General features: G+C 45.5%; 1 protein-coding gene across 2 annotated transcripts in view; it reads right to left on the bottom strand.

Moving 5' to 3' along the window:
- Kcnh1 (potassium voltage-gated channel subfamily H member 1) overlaps window positions 1–23,598 on the bottom strand; it is a 294,537-nt gene that overhangs the window by 246,913 nt on the left and 24,026 nt on the right. For both annotated transcript variants that reach the window (XM_057770318.1, XM_057770319.1), the window contains exons 2-4: window positions 21,365–21,488; window positions 14,048–14,154; window positions 1,576–1,704 (exon numbers count right to left, since the gene is read on the bottom strand). In XM_057770318.1, the coding sequence (XP_057626301.1) occupies window positions 1,576–1,704; window positions 14,048–14,154; window positions 21,365–21,488 (360 nt within the window). The remainder of the gene's footprint in view (window positions 1–1,575; window positions 1,705–14,047; window positions 14,155–21,364; window positions 21,489–23,598) is intronic.

Here is a 23,598-nt window from a genome sequence, read left to right as displayed (position 1 = left end):
AAAACATCTGACATGGTCAGATCACGTGTTTTAAATTGTCTAAGTAAACACTTGGAAAATAATTGTCAAAATATCTGAATGCCCTTAAAGTGTTCCTTTTGAGTCTGATGGGTTGAAAGAAGCAAGCAGCTGTTCTCAGTAAGCCACCATATACTACCTGCTACTCTGAGGGATATTCACATCAAAACTAGAAACTGGGCAGGGAGACACCTAAAAGGAGAGAGAGACTTGGGGGAGGAGACACTGCGGGGGTCTTAAACCGGGGAGCTGTCTGGAACAGACACTCTGAGCTATCATACCCTGGAAAAGGGGGCACACCCTGGTGCACACACCACTCTGATCTCAACTCCATAAACGTGTTTTATAAGTGACGGGATCTTAAACACCCTCAGAGACACAGACTGAGGGCACCCATGTGTGCCCCCACGACAATGATCATTTAAGACGCCCCAGCTTGCCTCTCCCCTGGACTCCGCTGGCATTTCTCAGCTGTATCCTAGGAATCTTCAAGAGCAGAGCTCTGGAGTAGAAAGCCAACCACAGAGCCAGGTAGCCTGGCAACACAAAATAGCTGGGCTCTTGGTTAATTAAGTGAAAACTGCAGGAGGGGGAGTTGAAAGAGGAACTCAGGTACCCTGTGATCTCAGCCCCTGGCAACAGCATGTTGCCCTTTGTATCCCAGTGAGCTGGGCAGGCGTCTAACTCTCCCAGTGATCCTGTCATCTCCTTTCCACAGTCTCTGCTGTTACCCAAACAATACACTACTGCAATCTGGCGAAAATCTAAGGCCGTACAGCCGGTCCGATGACCCCTACAGAAATGTCACTAGAGTCCCTGGCCTCAGTAATGCCACGTTTGAAATCAATTAGCAGGTACAATGCGGCCAGGCACACACAGTCACATTTAGACACATATATGGGTTCAGAGGATGGTGCTGGGTGTGTGAGTGTATCTAACTTTTCCCTAAGTCTGTGACAGCTCGAATACGTTAGTTTAGCCCATGTTTTGGTGTCAAGACCAAGGCAGACACACAGCCATTTACTAACATCTCAGGTCATGGCATCTCCCCTTTCGGGTTTATCATGACCTGGTGTCTTGTTTGGAGTGGAAGAGGCTGCAACCATCTACAGACAGACATAAGACATCCACATGGAAGTCATAAAGACGGTATGGCCATGCCTACCCATGCACGTGACTGTGAAAACATTTCAGGAGCGATTGCCTAGCATCCACAAGACCATATGTTTAATCTCCAGTGGGGGAGGGATGGAGGAAAAGGGGAGGAAAACCTGGAAGAGTCCTGGTAAGGTCAGATGTGCCTGACTGCTTTATTGCATCAAAACCATAACAGTAAAATGGTTAGCTTCTAAATGCTTTACTAAGCAATGCTTGGTTTTCTGTCTCTCTCTTCCCCAGGCACAATGCAGAATCACATAATACCCAACACAAACTAAGATTTAAATCCTGATCTCTGAGCAAGATTGCCTTGGCAACCTCGAATTTTCTGTAGCAAAATCGAGAGTCAAGGGGGGACAAAACCATCTTAAATGCACTTGCGCAAGTCAGATTACGAACCTTTGCATGAGTCATCCTCGATCGGCTGCTTGAATGCGGTGATGTCGCTGAAGGTACAGAGGAACAGAACCACTTTATCCTGCTCATTCCGGATTGGCGCAATCTTCACAAAAAACCACACGGGCGTCCCTGAAGGGAACATCAAAAGGGTGGTCAGTTGTCTGCAGCCTCGTCAGAGGGGCTGGAGGATCAAACTTGGGCGGGAACAGATATGATATGAATTCACTGTTAAATGCTCTTGTTACTTCAGGCGTGGGAGAATCCCACGGTCACCCCTTTCTTGCGGAATGAAACCTTGCAGAGTGACCACACAGCTACACAGTGGGGACCTCCTTACGGTCACATCATTATGTCAGTACAGAGTCTGAAATCTCATAGAACAGAGAACTGAAGGCTTCTGAGAACACAGAGTAACGCAAACAGTGCAGGGCACTGCCAAGCACAAACAGACTCTTTCCTTGGCTGAGGAGTGCCACTGTCCACGTGCAACCTGTGAAACTATCATTTTGTGCACACACTTGAGCAAGCATGGGCCAAAAACTGAATTTGTGTGCAAGTATGAATAACCCTAAACTGTAAAAGCAGTCAGAAAATAGATCAAGTGAAAATATGCCATGTTGGTTACCAAAATACACATTCATGGTTGATGTTCATCTTCTTTCCCTCTGCATAATTTTAACTGTCAGATTTTAAAGGAAAATCCACAGTTCAAAAAGAATAGCATTTCAAAACCAAGAAAACCATGACCTTGGAATTGCCCACTGTTTTTAGAAGGCTTCTGTAACTACATCTTTGGGGCCTCTGCAGAACCTGTGGGACCTGAAGCCTTTTGCCCTGAAGTGAGCAAGAGTAAACCGAAAAGACAGTGTGACCGTGCCAAGCCACACCTGGCCATATTCTAGCTGTCAACACAGAGCAAACACGTCAGGAAAACACCTTCCTTTTGCTCTAAAGAAAACTCCACGTGGCTTTTTTGAAATGGAAATCAGGAAGTACTCCTACTTTATCACTCTAGTGTCAAACCAGATGGGAGGAGCCACACCTCTGTGGAGAGCAGGAGCCCCACCTCTCCATCCTTGCAGCCCCAGAACCTCCCCTGCACTGCACAGCAAGCTGGGCCCAATGCCTCGGGCCGTTCAGTATGACCGCATTATTTATATTCTAGCTGCCAAGAGCCCAGTCCTCCGAAATCTTGAGGGTACCACATCCATCATGTTAGGGAGCCTCTGTCCCTTTTCCAGAGTTCCAGCTCATCATGAACTCCCCACATTTCAACAGAGGCATCGGTAAAGCTCTGCCTCTCTCTGCCCGGTTCTGCTCACTGTCATTTCAGAAATAAATGCTCTCTGATTAAACACTTATCATTCTGATCATTTCCTTTCTGTCTAAATAGACAGCTGGTATCAAAAATTCACATTGCTGTAGAGTTCATCTTGAGGTGGTCCCCAGGGCTAGTAAGGAGGCAGGAACCTCCTGCTCCTGGTATGCAGCTTCCCTAAGAGGGACATCTTTCCATGTAACCCCCACGGCCTTTCCTCATGGGTTGGTAATTTAGGAGACAAGAACTCTGCTCCCCTGTTTTATAAGCAGTGGGAGGAGACACAAAGGGCAGGGTGAGGACTGGTGGGGGAGAGGTCTGTGATTCGCTCGTGCTACCCATGACAGGTGGATACGTCTGTGTGTTGCAGGGCTTACTTGTAGAAGAACTTTCCCCACAGATACAAACTATATCCCCAGGATTAGCTTTCTCGGTCACAACAGAGAAATTTTTGTCTCTATCTCTTGATTCCGTTAATGGACAGGAAATTGTGCCCCCTCCAAAAAAAAAAAAAAAAAAGTCTAAGTAACTGGGGACTATTTCCTTAACTAGATCACTAGATCATAGTCCAGTCTGTGGACAGGAGTCTTGACCTACTTTCTCCCTGCATGCCCGTCTCAATGGCACGTTGTATGTCAGGTAGTCATTGCTGGTAGATGGGCCAAAGACCTCAGTTCCATGGCAGTGTCTTTCCAGACATTCAGGCCTTCCTCCATCACAAACTATCACCAAGATAGTGGAACAGATCAACTTTTCACATATGGAAATACTCCAGAAAGAACAGGAGTCCTCCAGCACAAACCAGAGATTTCAACCCCATCCTCCCCACAGCAAAGCATTCTCACCTAGTGCAGTGATCCTCAACCTTCCTAATGCTGTGACCCTTCAATACAGTCAGCTCCTCATGTTGTGCTGATCCCTCAACCACTAAAGTATTTCACTGCTACTTCATAACTGTAATGTAAATATCTGATAGGCAACCCCCAAAGGGATCATAATTGAAATATCACTTGGACCCACAATAGATGAAAGAGTTGTTTCAAGTGAACATAAACCTTCTAGAGTCTGGAGCCTGTCTCATGTCTCTGTCTCTGGAGGTCCTAAGGAGAGCCAGGAGCCCTATGACTCTTGGGTTGATCATCTTGCTAGTAGAGTCCAGAGCAGATTGGACGCCAGAAGTCTCAGAGCCCAGAACTGCAGCAAAATTACTCCATCGTGATTCAGGCTAGCAATAAGTCCAGATATGCACATACAGAGAAAAGTGAGCATTTAACGTTCCTTCCTATGTCTAAGGAAATGGGTGTACAAGCCTAGGCATGCAGCACCTGACAGAGTTGCTGACGGAGAGGCAGCTGCTGTTACTGAGAGAGGGGTCCGTCGGCATCCACGGTCAAGGATGGTCAGTAGGAGGTGAGTTCCAGGTCAGACACCTCTATTCACTCTGATCCTCGTTCCTAAGGTCACTTAGCCTGGCCTTGGCACATCCTCGACTCTGGTAGCGAGATAACAGGACACAGGGTCTGCTGTATGAAGGATTTCTGACCTCTTTCACTCTTGGTTGGGTCCCCTTCTAGGTGCTCTTTATCCCCAGACCTCTGGGCATCAGGTCACACTAACTAGCAGCAGGGCAGGCCAAGCTGCTTTGATCGTGTTAGCAAGTCTGGCTCTTGGAAAGGGCTACGTCATGCTGGCCACACTGGTAGGTCCAGAAACTGGCCTTTGGAGCAGCAACCTGGCCCAGGAACAGACATTTGTCTGGGGTTAGCATCCTCTAAGACAAATGATAAATGCAGAAAGGTTGGGCAGCATAGATGATGGGGCTGTGGCCTCCCAAAGCCCAGGGCCAAGTCCTTTCCCTTTTTACAATGAGCCCTGGCCTGGCAGCTTAGTTTCTCTCAACATCAATTACCCACTTATAAAAGAGGGATAACCAACTTCCCTAAGATTAAGTAAAAATAAACATGTGATACACGGGTGTTTAAAACTAGCACTTCCTTTTCCTTCTTCCTTTCCAATTCTTCTAATGACTGAAATCCCCAGGGTTGTTTGAAGGACTTAAAAGAAAATATATCTCAAAGAGTTAGAGGAAACTCACCCTGTTCTGAGGTGAGAGGGCCCATCTGAGCCACAGCAAGGGGGAAGTTAGAAAAATCAATGTTTGGCCTCCTCATAATTAAAATCACAGAGCGAAACCTAAATGATTGGCAAGTCGCAGCGCTCGTAGGTGAGACAGCACAACCGAGTAAGACACCGGGCCTCCTGCTTAGCGTACAAACAAAATGCAGTTTCAGTCAGAGCCATGGTGGCGCCCCCTGTGCCCAAGAGCCTGATAATGTGGACTTTGTCTCAAATAGAAAAATCAAGGTGTAAGCCTGGCTTAGGGGAAACAGGTAATGACAGTGACCATGACCATGACTACCTATAACAATGAGGCGTCACCAGCACGGTTTGCAAGGCCAATGCCTATGAAAACACTACCCTTTGATGAGTACTCACAATGACGCAGGCTCTGACAAGCTGCAGTCTGCACCTCACAGTGCTATGAGGTGGGGCAGCTACAGTGGCCTGAACCCTGGAGTAAGTATGGAAAAGCCCAAGTGCGCAGATACTGCTCCCACTCACACAGCAGAAGGCAGAAACAGACGCACAGATGAGAGGAGTTGCTGTACCAGGAAAACGGTAGGGCTGCCGTGACAGCTCAGGAGATAGACCTGTACAAGTGCGACTCACACTTGCTGTGACCCATATACAAAAGAAGTTGGCCATAGTGGGTCACATATGTAATCCAAGCACTGGACAAACAGAGACAGGAAACTCCCCAGGGCTCACTGATCAGCCAGCCTGCTCCAGAAGAAGCTGTAGGCCTATGAGAGACCCCATCTCAAAATACAAAGTGGATGACTCTAACGAGTAAGTGGAGAGTGTCCTTTGGCCTCTACACTCAAGCATGTACACATATGTTCATACTCATATGCATGCAAGTGCATATACAAGCAAGCATGTACACACAAGCATACACACACACACAAACACCTCCACACACATGAACACACAAAGGAAGAAAAGGGAATTTCAAATCAGGAAGACTGGAACTATTTAATTAACAATACTATGACTATTCAATAAGCGATGTATAAAATCAGTTTAAATACTAACATCACATAATATATAAGAACATATTCCAAACTGTTTAATAGTCTAAAGAATATTTTAATATATAACTATTTTTGCAGCAGAGCAGAAAATGAGGAGTAATTTTATTACTTGGATAAGAAAAAGAGCTCACTAAAAATGTCTATAAAACTCAGAAATATGAAAAAACATTGATATGAAAAAAGCTCACATCTGCCAGACTTTGTGGTGCAGATCTTTACAGCCTATACTCTGGAGATAGACGTGGGAAGATGTCTGTGAATTTGAGGTCAACCTGGTCTACAGCGTGAGATTCAATCCCTCTGGGGCTACACAGTGAGACCCTGTTCCTAAACATGAGCAAGAATTTTAATGAGGAAAATAATTCTACATGTGTGTTTGATTTGAGATCAATAGCCACAGCACATCAGTGGATCTTTCACAGAATAAAGAAAAGATGAGCGTTGTTGAAACGGACAAAATACAACTGTTTAAGCAAGTGCATTCGTCTCCACACTCATCCACTCCTGAAGGCAGCAGCTATTTCTCTCGAGAGTGTCTCAGCTCAGCTATGGTCAGGGCTGAGTCGCCTGTAGGAATCAATAGTGACTTGGCCAGCAGCTCCTGCAAGCGCTGGTCCAGCAGCACTGATGCAGGATATTTTTCCCTGGGCACCTCTAACTGCACAGCTGCTCCAGCCAGCCTCAAACCAGGGACTCACACACACACTGTGTGTGTGCCGGGAGTGGGGGCAGGGCAGGCGACCCACTGGTCAGAGTTGCGTGGCTTTTATTCAGAAGTAAGGTTTCTTGATTTTCTTGTCTGGAAAATGAGGAAACTGATAGGCCAGCATGAGAGTGAGCACATAAAACTTTGCCAATTTGGCTCATTCATAATAATCATCATTATTGCATGAAAACCACACAGCTTCCTGAGTGTGCACACGGCAAAAGGCACAGCCCTCTAGGAACATCAGGCTTTCAGACCAACCAACAGACAGGAAAGAATCAAAATCACCCATCTTCCAACATATGAAACCCCGACTCTCACTCCAGACCACTACTTCAGGGAAGCCTTTTGCTACTCACCCCCAACTCCCCAACAGGGTGGACCAAAACCTGGTGCCTATGACTAGAAGATCTCCATAAACACTGAAGAGTAAGAAAGAGAAAGAAATGTCGCAACACTCCAGGGAGCCTGCCAACACGGCAGGAGAGATGATGGCTCAGTGGGTAAAGACTTTGCCAGGCAAGCATGAGGACTGGAGTTCATGGCCCAGAACTTGCACAAAACACTTTAACCGAGCGCTCAGGGGACAGAGATGGAGAATCCCCTAACCCAGGGCTCAGAAGACAGAGATGTGAATCCCCTAGCAAGCTAGCCAGCATCCCTGAGCTCCTGTTTCAATGGGAGACTGCCTCAGTAAACAGAGTGGCGACCAAGGAAGACACCACATATCAACTGCTGGCTTCCATGTGCACACACACACACGTGTACACCCATACACATTACACAGGCAGACATGCACAACACATACGTGTTCAAAAAATTAAAAGGTTTACCAATACCAGTGGGAAAATCACTAGAATTAAATAGACTAGGTAGACCTAGAATCTGAGCAGGTAACATTAAAATCATGACTTTAATGAATAGAGTGGTAGTCTAAATGAAAATGGCCCCATAGACTCATGGGAAGTAGCATTATTGGAAGTGTGACTTTATTGGAATAGGTGTGGCCTTGTTGGAGGAAGTGTGTCACTGGGGTGGGGCTGGGACTTTGAGGTCTCAAAGCTCAAGCCAGGCCTACTGGATCACTTGCTCTTCCTGCTGCCTGCCATTCAGATACAGGCCTCTCAGCCCCCTCTGCAGCACCATGCCTGCTGCATGAGGCCATGCTTCCCACCATGATGATAATGGACTAAACCTCTGAGCTGTGAGCCAGCCCCAATTATAACGTTTTCCTGTATAAGAGTTGCTGTGGTCATGGTGTCTCTTCACAGCACAGGACCCTTACTAGGACAGACAGGAAGCAAAGCAATTCAGTCTCACTGGTGCTAAATGTCGACAGACACACTTTTATTGTGGATGGTTTGATCATTTGAAAGTCAGTCTTCACGCTCAGGAGGCGCAGTGAGTCAGCCACTCACACTCTGCAGACTGTCTGCACAGTGGAAAGCCGCCACTTGGCAAGTCTCAGGAACAAGCATCTTTGACACAGCAATTGCCATCCTCCAGCAGACGGTGTCAACAGAACACCTGCCTGCCGGCATTCACCTTAGCATCAGGTCTGTTTCGTTTCCATGGGTTTGGTTTTGTTTTGGTTTTGGTTTTTTGAGATCTCGATATGCAGCTCAAGCTGGCCTCAAACTCAGTCCTCCTGCCTCAGCCTCCTGAGTGCTGGGGATACAGGAGAGCATCACCACATCCAGCTCAGTGTTGTCGTTAATAAGGAACCTGTAAAGCCTTGTAAACGTCTAGTGTGTTAGCTTCCTTCCTAAAAATACCTCAACCACAGCTTCGAGGAGAAATGGCTTATTGGCTCACAGTTTCACAGACGAGAGGGTTCATCATGGCAGAGAAGATACAGCAGCAGAGGCACGGGGCTGGCACCAGCAAGCAGAAAGGGAGCAGGAAGTGGGGGCGGGGCATGTTGTAACACCTCAATACCCACCCTGAGTGATGTATTTCCTCTATCAAGATTCTATCTCCTAAAGCAGTAATCCTCAACTATTCTAACACTGTGACCCTCCAATACAGTTCCTCATGCTGTGGTGACTGTCCCCCCCACACACACACACAACACACACAACACACACACAGCCATAAAATTATTTCATTGCTACATCTTAACTGTAATTTTCCTACTGTTATGAATTGTAATTTAAACATCTGTGTTTTCCAACGGTCTTAGGTGACCCTGTGACAAGAGTTCTTTGACCCCTGTCTTAGTTAGGGTTTCTATTGCTGTGACAAGACACGTGACCAAAAAAAAATAATAAAGGGTTTATTTGACTTACACTTCCATATTGCTGTTCATCACTGAAGGAAGTCAGGACAAGAACTCAGAGAGGACAGAATCCTGGAGGCAGGAGGAGATGCAGAAGCCATGGAAGGGCGCTGTTAATTGGTTTGCTTCCCCTGGCTCGCTCAACCTGCTTTTGCATAGAAACCAGGACCATCAGCCCAGGGATGGCACCAACCACCGTGAAATGCCTTGCAGCTGGATATCATGGAGGCATTTCCTAAACTGAGGCTCCTTCCTCTCTGATGACGCTAGCTTGTGTCAAGTTGACATAAAACCTCCCAGTACAACTTGTCAACTCGACACAGGAACACGTCAATATTAAGCCACAACCTTTGCTTTCTTAATTTCCAGGATCTCACACTAAAAGCATAAATTACTTTAGAAGCCCCACAGTCCTTACAAATTCAAACACATTAAAATGTCAGCCCCTTTAAAACAACCAATCTCTTTTTAAATCCAAAGTCTTTTACAATTCAAGTCTCTCAACTGTGGGCTCCAGTAAAATACTTGCTTACTTCAAGAGGCAAAAATCAGGGCACAGTCATAATCAAATCAAAGCAAAACCAAATTCCAACTATCCATTGGCTAGGACCCACTCATGATCCTCTGGACTCCACCAAAGGGCTTGGGTCACTTCTCCAGCCCTGCCCTGTGCAGCACACACAGCCTGTATTCTAGACTCTGGCTGGCTTCACTGCACTGCTGCTGTTCTTGGTGGTCATCCTATAACACCAGCATCTCCAAAATGCTGGAGGCTTCAGCTGCAACTGGACTAATACCAATAGCCTCTCCTAGACTTTCATGATGCCAAGCCTCAGCTTCTCTGCATGACCCCTTCAGTCCTGGGCCTTCAACTGCCACTGAGGCTGCAGCTTCACCAATGGCCTCTCCTGGCCTCTTCTCACAGTGCCAAGCCTTAGCTGCTCTCCATGACACCTTCATGCCTTCAAAACCAGTACCACCTGGATGACTCTTACACATTCTCAAGTTCAGCTACCAACACAAGGTACAACCTTGGCTGCTCTTTGAACATAGCCTCTCTGTGCTCTCAGGAAACACTTCTCAGAAGATTTCACCTCAGTGATACTGGTCTCTTCTTAATCACCACTAATTTCTTAGCTCCAGCCCAACCAGCACCAAGCATCCCAATAAAGCAAGGCTTTGATTTACTAGTTCTGGTACCTTGTTCATCACAGCTGATTCTTCAGCCCCAGCTAACCAGAACCACCGGATCTTAATTCAAAACAACAAATGGCTCTGATGGAGTCTTCAGACCTTCCTCTGAGACTTTACAACCCAGGCCTCCATCCTCTGCCTGGCTCTCAGCATTCCTATCTTCCAAGTTTCCACAGAAGTGAAACTCAGATGTGACACAGTTACTCTTGAAGAGTTTTAGCATCAGCCTCACAGCTGAACTCAGGTCAGCACGTCACTTCAGAGCTGCCATCTGTCCCTTATAAGCCTTCCACAATCCCTAGGGTGGGAGAGGTGTGGATGTGGGAGAGGTGGCCAAGCAGATGAACTAGTCAGCATGCGTGGAGAGCTCCTGCCTTCCAAAATCTCAATCTCCCAATACCAGAGTCACTTCCGGTGCAAAAAAGTGCTCGCCATGCAGAGCCTCAGAGAGCAGGGAGCCCCCTCTCCTATCGTTACTACCTCTGGGGCCTGTGCCCACCAGAAGGAATGAAAGGTGAAATCTCACCCCCGCCAGCTGCAACACTTGGGAGAGCAGGCCCTGCACCTCACCAGGGAAGCACAATAGCGCCAACCCTGTTAGTGGAGCTGTGGGTGAGCCCGGCCCGAAATCACGAGCATGGAACAGCTGTTCCTAATGAGGGGAGATTTGAGGGCCAGCTCCAATGCCCTCTCGGGGTCCAGATTGGAAGCTACAAGAAACGAAAAAGACTTTTTTCTCCAGTTATCCAAGGGGGAACAAAATCACTCTATACTTCTTCATGAAAGTTTCTTTATTGCTCTGCCATGCTCCAAAAGTGTTTAGTTTACACACACACACACACACACACTCATTCTCTGGTAAAGGCAATGTTACAAGGCCCTAATTTTTCATAAAACAGACAAGAGCTGTCCCAAATGACACTGTCAGCTTCTTTATGGCCCAGAGAGGGCCATAGAGGAGGTTTTACATTCTAAGAAGGGAGAAGGGAAGCCCATGCATGATGCTCCACTCCCAGGTTAAAATCTGCATCAGTAAACTGAGGTGAGGGCAGATGTAGGGAACTAACAGCTTTCTGGGTTAGAGCTGGGGGACAGCTGAGGTTAGCACTTTCCCAAGTTGGCTGCAGTAGAATTTGGGATACCTAATCTCTGCATGAGGAAGGACTAAGAATCAAGCAAGCTTGGATGGGCCATAGCCCTATCTTTGATGTCCTGAATGTGATCTATTTGAAAGATTTCTCTCCTGACTAATTGTCCTGCCAAATAAAAGGTAATGGCAGGGAGCTGCCTCTAGGCTTTATTTCAGGGAAAGGAGTAGAGATTTGACTGTGGGAACCAAGGTTTTTGACTGTGTGACTAAATCTCACCGGGTATCCCACAGAGTAGGGGGAAAGTCACAAGGCGGGCTTCTAAGTGTCCACAGTCCTTGTGGGGCAAATAGATCCAGCTATGAAGCATGTCCCAGTATATATTCTACATATCAAGACGTGTGTGTGTGTGTGTGTATATATATATATGTATATACACATATATATACACATATGAAAAGTCGTGTTCCTGACCACCCACAGATATATGTGCCCATAAGACTAAGATATAATCATGAGATTACATATACACATCACATGAGATTACACACCACAGTGCAGGTACTGGGGAAACACCAAGTTGCTTTAGCAAAAGTGAGCAGCAGTTTCCAGAGGTGATGTTCCTTCAGGCCTTGCCTGGACAGGACTAACCTCCATAGATAACCACTCCTCTGGTGGGCTGACATCTGGACACCAGTTGTCACCTGCTGTAACTCTCATGGCCCCTGACATGTACCCCATTACCCATCTGCAGGGATGTGGTAACATGAGCAGAAGAGAATTGTCACCCCTGTTCATCAATTTCTGAGGCAGGTGGGAGAGCTGACCCTGTGGTCACAAGTATGCAAGAGCCATCCCTGACCTCCACCAGGAGCAACACTTGGGAGATCAGGCCCTGCACATCACCAGGCAGCACAATTGAGCCAGCACTGTTAACGCAGGTGTAGGAGAACCCGAAACTGTGGCCATGGGAGAGCTGACCCCATTACCTATCTGTCTTGTGGTGGCAGGGGCAGGGGAGAAGTGCTCTCTCCCCATGCTAGATGTCAGAGGCAGGTGGGAGAGCTGGTCCTCTGGTCCTAAGAGTAGGAGAGCCATCCTTGACACCCAACAGCTGCACCTCACCAGGGCAGGACAAAAGAGCCAACCCTGTTAGTGCAAGTATAGGGGAGCCAGCCCTGCATGGGCAAGATGTCACCATTTTCCATATGCAAACCAACCCTACAACAGCTCAGGCCCAGACCCCGGGTTATGACTTGGCCTGTCCCAATGTCCACCTATCTATGGTCTGCTGGAGCATGTGAAGGGACCTGATCCACAGACTCAAAGCTGAAGGATCTCCACAACACAGGGAGGCAGCAGGGTATCCAGGAGGAGTCCTAGTGGGGCCCAGCATGAAATGAGTCGTGAAGACCAGGGGCGTCAAACCAGACCGACGACTCTTCCCAATTAACACTTGCAAGCAGAGATGCATGGACAACATGGTTTACATCATGACTTGCTGGATCCCACTGCAGCTTCCATTATGAGATTCTTAATTCTTTATCTTTTTTCATTTTCCTCATTTTATTTTCTTCCTTTTTTTTTTTTAATCTTGAATTTTTGGGGTCACTCCAGAAATGTTAGTTGAACCAATAGCCTGCCAATCAACCTTACTTCTGTAAAAAAGGGGATTCTTCACTGGCTTGTGTGTATGCATGTGTGTGTGGCCTGCTTTTACCTGTGTTGTATATACATGCATGTAGGTACACATGTGTATACATAGGTATGGAGTAGACCAAAGGTTGACATTAGGTGTCTTCCTCAATCAAAGAGTAGAATTCTTTATAAACAAAGTAGTTTTTAATAACAGAACCAGGGGCTGAGGATGTAGCTCAGTTAGTAGAATGCCTGCCTAGCACACATGAATCTCTGAATTTGATCCATAGCACAGTCCCCAAGACAGAACCAAGGAGTCTTGCTGTGACCATGTGTTCCACCTTTCTCACTTCTTGGGAGAGCTCACCTCTGTTGAGCAAGAAGCCTCCTAAGAGAAAAACAAGTTCTACAGAGTGAATGGCTACAGACTTCACTATGTACTTGATGGAAGTAATTATGGCCAACACAAAGGCAAATGCTGCTGTGGGGCACATTCCGCTCCTTCAGCCAATAGCATTTAAGATACCAGCCCACGTGGGCGTGGTCTCTTATACTATAAATGCAGCTGTAAAGTGCGTGTGTGTGTCTGTGTGTGTGTATCTGTGTGTGTGTGTCTGTGCGCTCGCTCTCTCTCTCTCTCTCTCTCTCTCTCTCTCTCTCTCTCTCTCTCTCGCTTCCGACTCTTGCTTCTGGCTTCTAGACTCTGTTCCTGTTCCCCGTTTGTGCAGAGGACTGTGATCTAGGGCAGTGATCTGTGAGTCTCCCCTAAATAAATAACCCTTTTATTCATAATTTTGAACTAGTGTGGGATTATTTTGTGACTTCTGCCATCAAACTGCACAATGCCCTGTTGTTAGCACTGCCTCCTGGGGTCATCACGAGAACTCCTGGCACCTTCCACTAGCAGTTCATAAATAAACCAATGGGAAAAACACTGAGTTAAGAGAAAAATAGATGAAGTCCTGATTAGTAAACCACACACAATTACTTTCAGTAACTAGATGAGGGGGAAGAAGAAAATCCAAATAGCCACAGAGATGAGGCAACACCTCTCTAAGTACATGAAAGCAGAGCCCAGAGCTGTCTGATACTCACTGTTCTTCTTGTACATCAGGATTTCAAAGGAATTCATCTCGTAGTTCTCAAAGGTCTGGCGCACCTTTTCAATGGTGTCCTTATCGGTCAGTTCTCCATACATAAAACTGAAAGTCAACCAGAGAGCTCATTAGCAACTCAACAAATATTTGTCCACAACAAGCACTGAACACACATATACACATGAATACAAATACATACCTATACACACATATATACACGCATGTAAACACACATGCACATACAAACACACATATATGAGGTGAGTGTCTGTAGCCCTTAGAGGCACATTCCATGCCCCACCCCCACCCAGAGAAGCCCCAGAGACCTGGGAACAGTCCCCCACACACCCCCAACCATCCCCACATAGCATCTGCGACAACCAGAACCTGGGCCCCACCTACACCTGGAGGAGTACCAGAGCTGCATCAGTGACCACCAGAAGCATGGACCTGCCTGCACCTGGAGGAAGAGTGACCACCTAAGCCACAGGCCCCACCTGTACCAATTGGAGGAAGAAACATCACTCTTCACAATAGCTACAAACAACATAAAATATCTTGGGGTAACTCTAACCAAAGAAGTGAAAGACCTGTATGACAAGAACATTAAGTCTTCGAAGAAATTAACTGAAGAAGAAATCAGAAAATGGAAAAATTTCCCATGTTCTTGGATAGGTAGGACCAACATAGCAAAAATAGTAATTTTACCAAAAGCAATCTACAGATTCAATGCAATCACCATCCAAATTCCAGAAAAATTATTCACAGACCTTGAAATAAAAATACTCAACTTCATATAGAAAAATAAAAAAAAAAAACAGGATAGCCAAAACAATCCTGTATAATAAAGGAACTTTTGGAAGCATCAGAGTCCCTGACTTTAAGTTCTACTATAGAACTATAGTAATGAAAACAGCTTGCTATTGGAAAAAAAAAAAAAAAACAGGCAGGTGGAACAATGGAATTGAATAGAACACCCTGATATTAATTCACACATCTGTGAACACCTGATTTTTAACAAAGAAGCTAAAATTATACAATGGAAAAAAGAGCATCTTTAACAAATGGTGCTGGCATAATTGGATATCGACATGTAGAAGAATGCAAATAGATTTGCATCTATCCCCACGCACAAAACTCAAGTCCAAATGGGTCAAAGACCTCAACATAAATCCAGCCACACTGAACCTCATAGAATAGAAAGTGGAAGGTAGCCTTGAATGCACTAGCACAGGAGACCACTTCCTGAATATAACCCCAGTAGCACTGAGAGCAAAATTTAATAAATGGGACCTCCTAAAACTGAGAAACTTCTGTAAGACAAAGGGGCACGGTCTACAAGACAAACAGCAGCCTAGAGAATGGGAAAAAAAATCTTCATCAACCTACGTCTGACAGAAGGCTGATCTCCAATATATACAAAGAACTCAAGAAACTAGATATTAAAATACCAAATAATTAAACTAAAATATGGGGTACAGATCTAAACTGAGAATTCTCAACAGAGGAATTTCAAAAGACACTGAAGGAATTGCTCAACATCCTTAGCTATCAGGAAAATGCAAATCAAAACAACTCTAAGATTCCATCTCACACCTGTCAGAAGGACTAAGATCAAAAACATTAATGACAACTTATGCTGGAGAGGATGTGGGATAAGGGAACACTCATCCATTGCTGGTGGGAATGCAAACTTGTACAACCACTCTGGAAATCAGTATGGTGGTTTCTCAGAAAATTGGGAATCAGTCTACCTCAGGACCCAGCAATACCAATCTCAGGCACATACACAAAGGATGCACACTCATGCCACAAGGACATTTGCTCAACTATGTTCATAGCAGCATTATTTGTAATAGCCAGAACCTGGAAACAACCTAGATACCCCTCAACTAAGAATGGATAAAGAAAATGTGCTATATTTACACAATGGAGTATTACTCAGCTATAAAAAAATGACACCTTGAAATTTGCAGGGAAAAGGATGGAACTAGAAAAAAAATCTTGAATGAGGTAACCCAGACACAGAAAGACAAACATGGTGTGTACTCACTCATAAGTGGATATTAGACATAAAGCAAAGGATAACCAGTCTACAGTCTGCAACCCCAGAAAAACCAAAAACAAGGAGGAGCCTAAGAGATACATACATGAATGCCCCTGGGAAGGGAAAACAGACAAGATCTCCTGAGTAAATTGGGAGCATGGGGGAAGGGGGAGAACAGAAGGGGAGGAGGGAGGAGAACATGAGGGATTCAGAAGGTTGAGTTGGGGGAAGGACAGAGAGCGAAAGCAAGGGAAGAGATATCTTGATAGAGGGAGCCCTTATGAGGTTAGCGAGAAACCTGACACTAGGAAATTCCCAGGAATCTGCAAGGATGACCCCAGCTAAGAATCTAAGAAATAGTGGAGAGGGCGCCTTAACTGTCCTTCCCCTGTAATCAGATTGATGACTACCTAATGGTTATCATAGAATCTTCATCCAGTAACTGATGGAAGCAGATGCAGAGTCCACAGCTAAGCACTGGACCAAGCTCCTGGATTTCAGTCATAGAGAGGGAGGAGCGATAATATGAGCAAAGGGTCAAGACCATGGTGGGGAAATCCACAGAAACAGCTGACCCATGCAAGTGGGAGCTCACTGACTATGGAGAGAGTTGGGGAAGCTGCATATGACCAAACTAGGCCCCTCTGAATGTGGGTGGCAGCTGTGTGGCTTGGGCAGATTGTGGGGTCACTAGCGGTGGAACCAGTATTTATCCCTTACTTCATGAACTGGCTTTTCAGAGCCCCTTTCCTATGGATGCCTTGCTCAGCTTAGATATAGGGGGGAGAGCCTTGGTCCTGCCTCAAGTGATGTGACAGACTTTGTTGACTCCCATGGGAGACCTCATCCTCTCTGAAGAGTGGATGGGGTTAGAGTGGGGGGAAGGTGAGGGGAGCAGGAGGTGGGAATGGAGAAGGAACTGGGATTGATATGTAAAATAAAGATTTTTTTAAAACATAATATACAATTAAAAATATAGATTAATAGTCAAAAAACAAAAAACACATACATTCATACACATGTCAACACACACATACATTCATACACACATCAACACACATAAAGACACATACATGTGCACATATGAACACACATTCATAAACACATGTCAACACACATACATACACAAACATGGATACACATGCACATATGAACACAGATGCACACACAGTAAAAACATTAATTGAATTTAAGAAGACTCATTGATAGAACTGTTTTTTTAAAGCCTCCATTTTTCCATTTTTGCCCCTAAAAGCTAAGCCTCTAATGGCTGGCATACGTGGAAAACCAGTAGATCTGGAAATAGAATGAATGCCTCCGTGTACCAGGGCAGGCCCTCTGCTTGGTCGGGGAAGACCTCCGGGTGTGGTAATACAAATGAAAATGTCTACTGTGCAGAAATAAGACAAGGGGAAGGCCTGCTCTACCAGGAAGGCGGTGGGAACAGACAGGAGGGGAGTGCTCAGATGTTACAGTTGAATGAACTGCTTAGAACTGTACAAAAGAAAAGTTGGCAAAATCAACAAGGGAATGCCTCTGTTGTCCTTTGAGTGCAGCCAATATGGAAAAGGGTAAACGCCACTCTGGCCACGCTAAAAAGTGAAGCTAACTCCCGAGATTTGTCAGTCGGGAATCTGCAGATAGAGACAGACAGGTAAGGGCAGCTACTCAGTGGAAAACAGCACACAGAGAATGCAGGACACTCAAGTGCATCAGAGACATCATTTCCAAATCTATAACAGAAAAAAAAATAGTCAAACTGTCCATGTATTGGGCTCGAACTTCAGATATTGTACAAACATGTAATAGGTAGCCAGCACTGAGGTGGCTGAGCTAATACATGAAAGCCCAGGGCAGGGCAGGCATCTCCACACTCCATGGTGAGTTCACGTCTTCATTTAGAGGATGGTGCCTCTCCATGAATATACCACAGATGATGAGGCGGAGCACCCAGAGGCTGTACTGAGCCAAGATCCAGCCACGGTTGCTGGGATTCCTGGCAGGGTCTGGGCTGCATGCCGGCTCAGCATCTTGAAAACAGCTTTTCCAATGTCCAGGCCCAAGGGTACTGAGGTATCCCTGTCAGATACACAGCTGTGTGTGTAACAGAACAACTCACAGAATGGACTATTCTCTAAAGAATTCTCACTGGGGAAAAGATTTGTGAATGGAGCCTTACCTTGCAATTACTCTCTATAAAATGTTCATGGAGTTTTAAAAATTTGGGCTGGGGATGTAGCTTAGTTGGGTAGAGCATTTGCTTGCCAACAAACCTAAGGCCCTGGGTTCAGTTCCCAGACCTGCATAAACAGGGCATACTGGCACAGGCCTGAGGGTAATCTCAGCACTCGGGAGTCTGAGGCAGGTGCATCAGAAGCTCAAGGTCTTCTCTCACTATCTAGCAAGTGAGGCCAGCCTGAGCTATACGGCTGTGTTGATTTAGTTAATTAATTAAAAATTCTTTCATGGAATCATTAAAAGCTGCATTTTATTTGCATTAAATTCTGTTTACTTTTCTAACTCTTACATTAAATTATATCTAAACCTCATAAACTTTTGCGTGCACATCTGTGGTGGTTCAGAAAAATTGGCTCCCGAAGGGTGTGGCACTATTAGGTATTGGTGCAGGAGAATTGTCTGTATTCTGTCAATCATGTTTTAAATAAATGCTGATTGGCCAGGCAGGAAATATAGGTGGAAAAACCAGACAGGAAGTAGAAATGATGTAATGAGAACAGGAGAATTCTGGGAAGGAGGAAGTTGATTCCTCCTACTCCTGCCCAGACCACTGAAGCAGCAGAATGTGATATGCCCCACTGAAAAAAGGTACTGAGCCACATGGCTAACATAGATCAGAAAAATGGGTTAATCAAGATGTGAGAGTTAGCCAGTGAGAGGCTAGAGCTAATGGGCCAATCAGCTTATAATTTATGGAGACCTATGAGTGATTTTCTTTGGGGCTAAACAGTTGTGGGGAACCTGGCAGGACAGAAACCCAAACAAGCAGGCCTGGCCCTTCATGTTACAAGGTATGGCCTTGTTGGAGGAAGTCTGTCACTGTGTGGCTTAAAGATCTCCTTTGCTCAAGGTTCCCTAAGTGTGACAGTCAGTTGACTTCCTGCTGCCTGCAAGATGTAGGGCTCTCAGCTCCACAGCTGCCTGCACACCACCATGCTACCCATCATGATCATAATGGACTCAACTATGAAACTGTGAGCTACCTCAATTAAATGATTTCTTTATACAAGTTGCCGTGGTCATGGTGTCTCTTCACAGCAATGAAAGCCCCAACTACAACAAAATTTGGTACCAGGGACTGAGGTATCACTGCAATAGGCCTGATCATGTGTCCATTTGGAGGAATTTGGACTTCGGTACTTTGGGTTTTGAAGGCAGTAGAATGCTGTAAGCGATGCCCAACAGGCCATACTAGTAGGAACTTGGAGGACCATGGTGCTAAGAGTTCTTTGAACTGGGGGGGGAGGCCTCACTCAAGAGATTTCAAAGGAAAATTTTAGTATGCTGCCTAGAGATTGCTCTTGTAATATTTTAGGGAAGGGAGTAGTTGCATCTTGTCTTTGTAACCGAAGACTCTGCCTAAATTGAAGAGTTTGGAATTAATTCCGTTGGCAGAAGAAATCTCAAAACAGCCTAGTGTAGACCCTTTCATGTGGATATTAGTGGTCACTCTGATGAAGATATATCATGAAAGGAGCAAGCTGGGCAAGGAAAAATGTTTGAGTAGAAAGGGAGCACCAGAGAGCAGAATGGAGCTAAATTCTGTGTTCAAGGAGATAAACAGATTAAGAAATGGGATAAAGGGAGTGGTGACCTCAGGGTGAGATCCCACCCAGCTAAGTTTCCAACTTGTGGAAAGAAATTAAAGAAAAGTTTGAAGCTGGATGTGGATGTGCAGACCTTTAATCCTAGCACGGGGAAGGCAGAGGCTGGCGATCTCTAAGTTTGATGACATCCTGGTCTAAAGATCAAATTCAAGGACAGCTATGTTTGGGCCGTAAGGAAAACAGAAAGCTAGTGAATATGTAATTAAACAAGGGGGCCATGCTCCAGCCCCAGTAAGCAGCAAAACTTGGCAGCCTGGGCCACGTGGTTCTGGCATTGAAGCTAAGGATAGACGAAACAGGTTATAGACATTGCCTCCATGCCTAAGGACAGCCCTTGAGGCCAGGCATGTGTCAAGGGCATCCCTAAAGGAGGCCTAGCTGAGAAGCCACTGTGTGAAGATGTGAAGGTGAAGCCTGGATTGCCTTGGAGATCCCAAGCTGTGAGCAATGGTAGAGTTGTGGGATACCTGCTGAGGAGAGCTGCTAACAGGGAGTGGAACCAGCCCAAGAGAAAGACGTGTGTTGCAGTCAACAAAGCTGAATGGAATTGGAGATGGGAACAGCATTTTGACATCAGGCATGGAGATGCAGAGTTTGGAGCTTGCCCAGCTGGTTTTCAGCCTTGCTTTGGTCCAGTACTTCCTCACCATGCTCCCTTCCCTGTGTTTTGGAATCATAATGCATGTCCTGTGCTGGTATATGCTTGAAGTATGTGATCTGCATTTTGATTTTGATTTTTACAGGGTGATTACAGTTAAGAGATTGCCATGCATCTCAGAAAAGACTCTGGACTCTGGACTTTTAAGCATTGTTGAGACTGTGATAGACTATGGGGGGCTTTTGAAGTTTGACTGGATGCAGTTTTTTCATTATGATATGGCTACAGCCTTTGTGGGCCAGAGAGCAGAATGTGGTAGTTTGAAAGAAAATGACCCCCAAAGAGAGTGGCGCTGTTAGGGGGTGTGGCCTTGTTGGAGGAAGTGTGTCACTGTGGGGTGGGCTTTGAGGTCTCTTTTCTCAAGCTTCCCTCAGTGTGACAGTCAGCTGACTTCCTGTTGCCTGCAAGACATAGCACTCTCAGCTCCATCACCATGACTACCTGCACACTGCCATGGACTGAACCTCTGAAACTGTAAGTCACCCTTGATTAAATGTTTTCATTATGAAAGTTGCTGTGATCGTGATATCTCTTCACAGTGCTAAAAGTCCTAACTAAGACAACATCATCTAGATTTTTCTGTTTTCCAGTCCCCCTCTTGCTGATTTGTCAGTTGTAGGAAATACTTTCTATATCTCCTTCGGTTTCTGCCCAGAACATGCACAAACTACAGGCAATAAAATTTCACCAGAAGCAAAGAGCGAGATCAAAGCAATCTTCCTTTGTCCAGGAGACTCCCCAGAGAGCTGCATGCAGGGTACCTACCTGCAGGCACTACTTTTTTGCATCACTTCTGCCCGGTGGTAGCCAGACAGCTTGCAGAATCCATCATTGCTGTAGACAATGGGCCAGTCCACTATCTGGGCGTTCCCCAACACAAAATTAGTATCTGTTTCAAAAGAGAAAGAAGGAGCTCATGAGGCAGGATGTTGGTAGACATGAATGATTTCAGCCAGCCTAACGCTTGCAGGTGCAGTCTTTCCTAAGATCATGTCCCCAGGAGGAACAGGGACAACCAAGCTTTGGAACAGGAAATTATGAGTGTAGATGCTAATGAAGGTCAGTGTATCCTAGGAAAGGAAGCATGTTAGTCACCAACCCAGGAACCTATGTGGTCTCCTGAGACAGGGTCAGCACTAACTTTTCATCCCTCTGGAAGCACATTGTAATGCAAATCCCGTGAGCCAGAGGAGTTGCTTCTGGGTTCTGCAGCACCATGACCTCTTGTCCTGAGGATACAAACTGGCTGACCCTGACTTGCCCTGGCCATTCTACAAGGCCTCTCTATGGAAGCAAGGCAAATGAATAGTGCACAACCTCACAGGACACACAGGAGACATCTCAGAGGACAGTGACCAGACCCTTCTCCTGAGACAGTGTAGAGAGACATCAAGGGGCTTGTACCACAGAATCTCCTCTGACTTGAAATTGTGCAAGCCCAGAGCTGCATGCCAGTGACCAGCCTCCCTCTCACTCGGCAGCCAGGGTTTCAGGAGGCAGACAGCAGGCTGATTTATGGTTCTAATGTTTTGAAAATCAAAAGTTGTCAGTACCTTTTGTGCTCAGAAAATCAAGTGTCCCTCTTTTGATCTCAATAATTTAAATTGAACAGATAAAATAGGAGTCTTCAATGTAACCATTATTTTAGCCTGGCTCCCTTCTATACACATATTCCCACTTTCCTCAGTCCTGAAGGAAATACAAACATACTCTATCCTGTTATAAATTGTATATACATACACACAAACACACACATATATCTCTTATGTGTGTGCACATAGTGAACTATGTCTCTCACTATCTGTGAGGACAATTTGTTCTAGAATAGCATTTTTATGCTCCTGTGTGCACCAGTGAGTTCCTATGAAACAGCCAATCCCTAATTTTCCATATCACTGAATGCACACCAATAATACAAAGCAAGTTTCTTAAGTGTGCATGTACCTGTCTGGGTGAATGTGTGCACATGTGTGTATAAGTGTACGTGTGCATACAGTAAATGTGTGCTCATGTGTACATGAGTGTATGTATGCATGTAGTGGATGTGTGCTCACATGTGCATGAGTGTGTGTCTGCATGTAGTGGATTGTGCTCACGTGTGCATGAGTGTGTGTATGCGTGTAGTGGATGTGTGCTCACGTGTACATGAGCGTGTGTATGCATGTAGTGGGTGTGTGCTTATGTGTGCATTAGCGTGTGTATGCATGTAGAGGTTGGAGCTTGCTTCCCCTGACTGCTCTCATCTAATTTTTGAGAGTAGAGCAAATGCAGTCCTCGGGCTTGCGGCAGGCACTTTACCCACCGAGCCAGTCCTCAGCCCCTAGGACAGCACGGATAATTCACTCACAGTGTAGGTCACTACTCCTCCTGTCTTCATGGAGTCGGGTGGGCTGCTCTGCCCTCTGTAGATGAGTTTATTTCTTGATTTGGCAGGTTTGTAAAGAATATTACATTTCATAAGAGAAAAAAAAAAGACACCAGAGACTGAGGTTGCTTTACTGCTCATGGAAAAGGCAAGAAGAGAGAGATGCCAGAGGCCATGCTGAACCAAGGCCTTTGAGGGGGTCATCTTCCTTGAGAATAGCTATATTTATTTATCACTATCATTATTAGTCTCATTATTATTTTTGTTATTATTTTCATTATTGTTATTGTTGTTGTGTGTGCATAATGCGTGTATAGACAAGCTAAGGAGTACCCATAGAGGTCATAGGGCAACATTATAGGGTCTGTTCACTCCTTCTACCTTAACACAGATTTTGGAGGATCAAACTCAGGTTGCCAGGCTTCTGTGGTAAGAAGCCTTTACCCCTGAGCCATACTGACAGCCCTAGTTTGATCTACTTAAAAGGAACATAAATACAGCTTTCAAGAAAGGAAGGTGAACGCCTACTATTTTCACAGATTCTCTTCTAATGAAAACTTACAACCAGCTCCTTGATCCGTCTCACCCACACTTACATAAGGCCTTTGTAAATGTGCTCTGTGTACCAAGCAGA

This window comes from Chionomys nivalis, chromosome 5 (assembly GCF_950005125.1).
Source record: "Chionomys nivalis chromosome 5, mChiNiv1.1, whole genome shotgun sequence".
Lineage (NCBI taxonomy): Eukaryota > Metazoa > Chordata > Mammalia > Rodentia > Cricetidae > Chionomys > Chionomys nivalis.
This window is presented reverse-complemented; position numbering and strand designations above follow the sequence as displayed.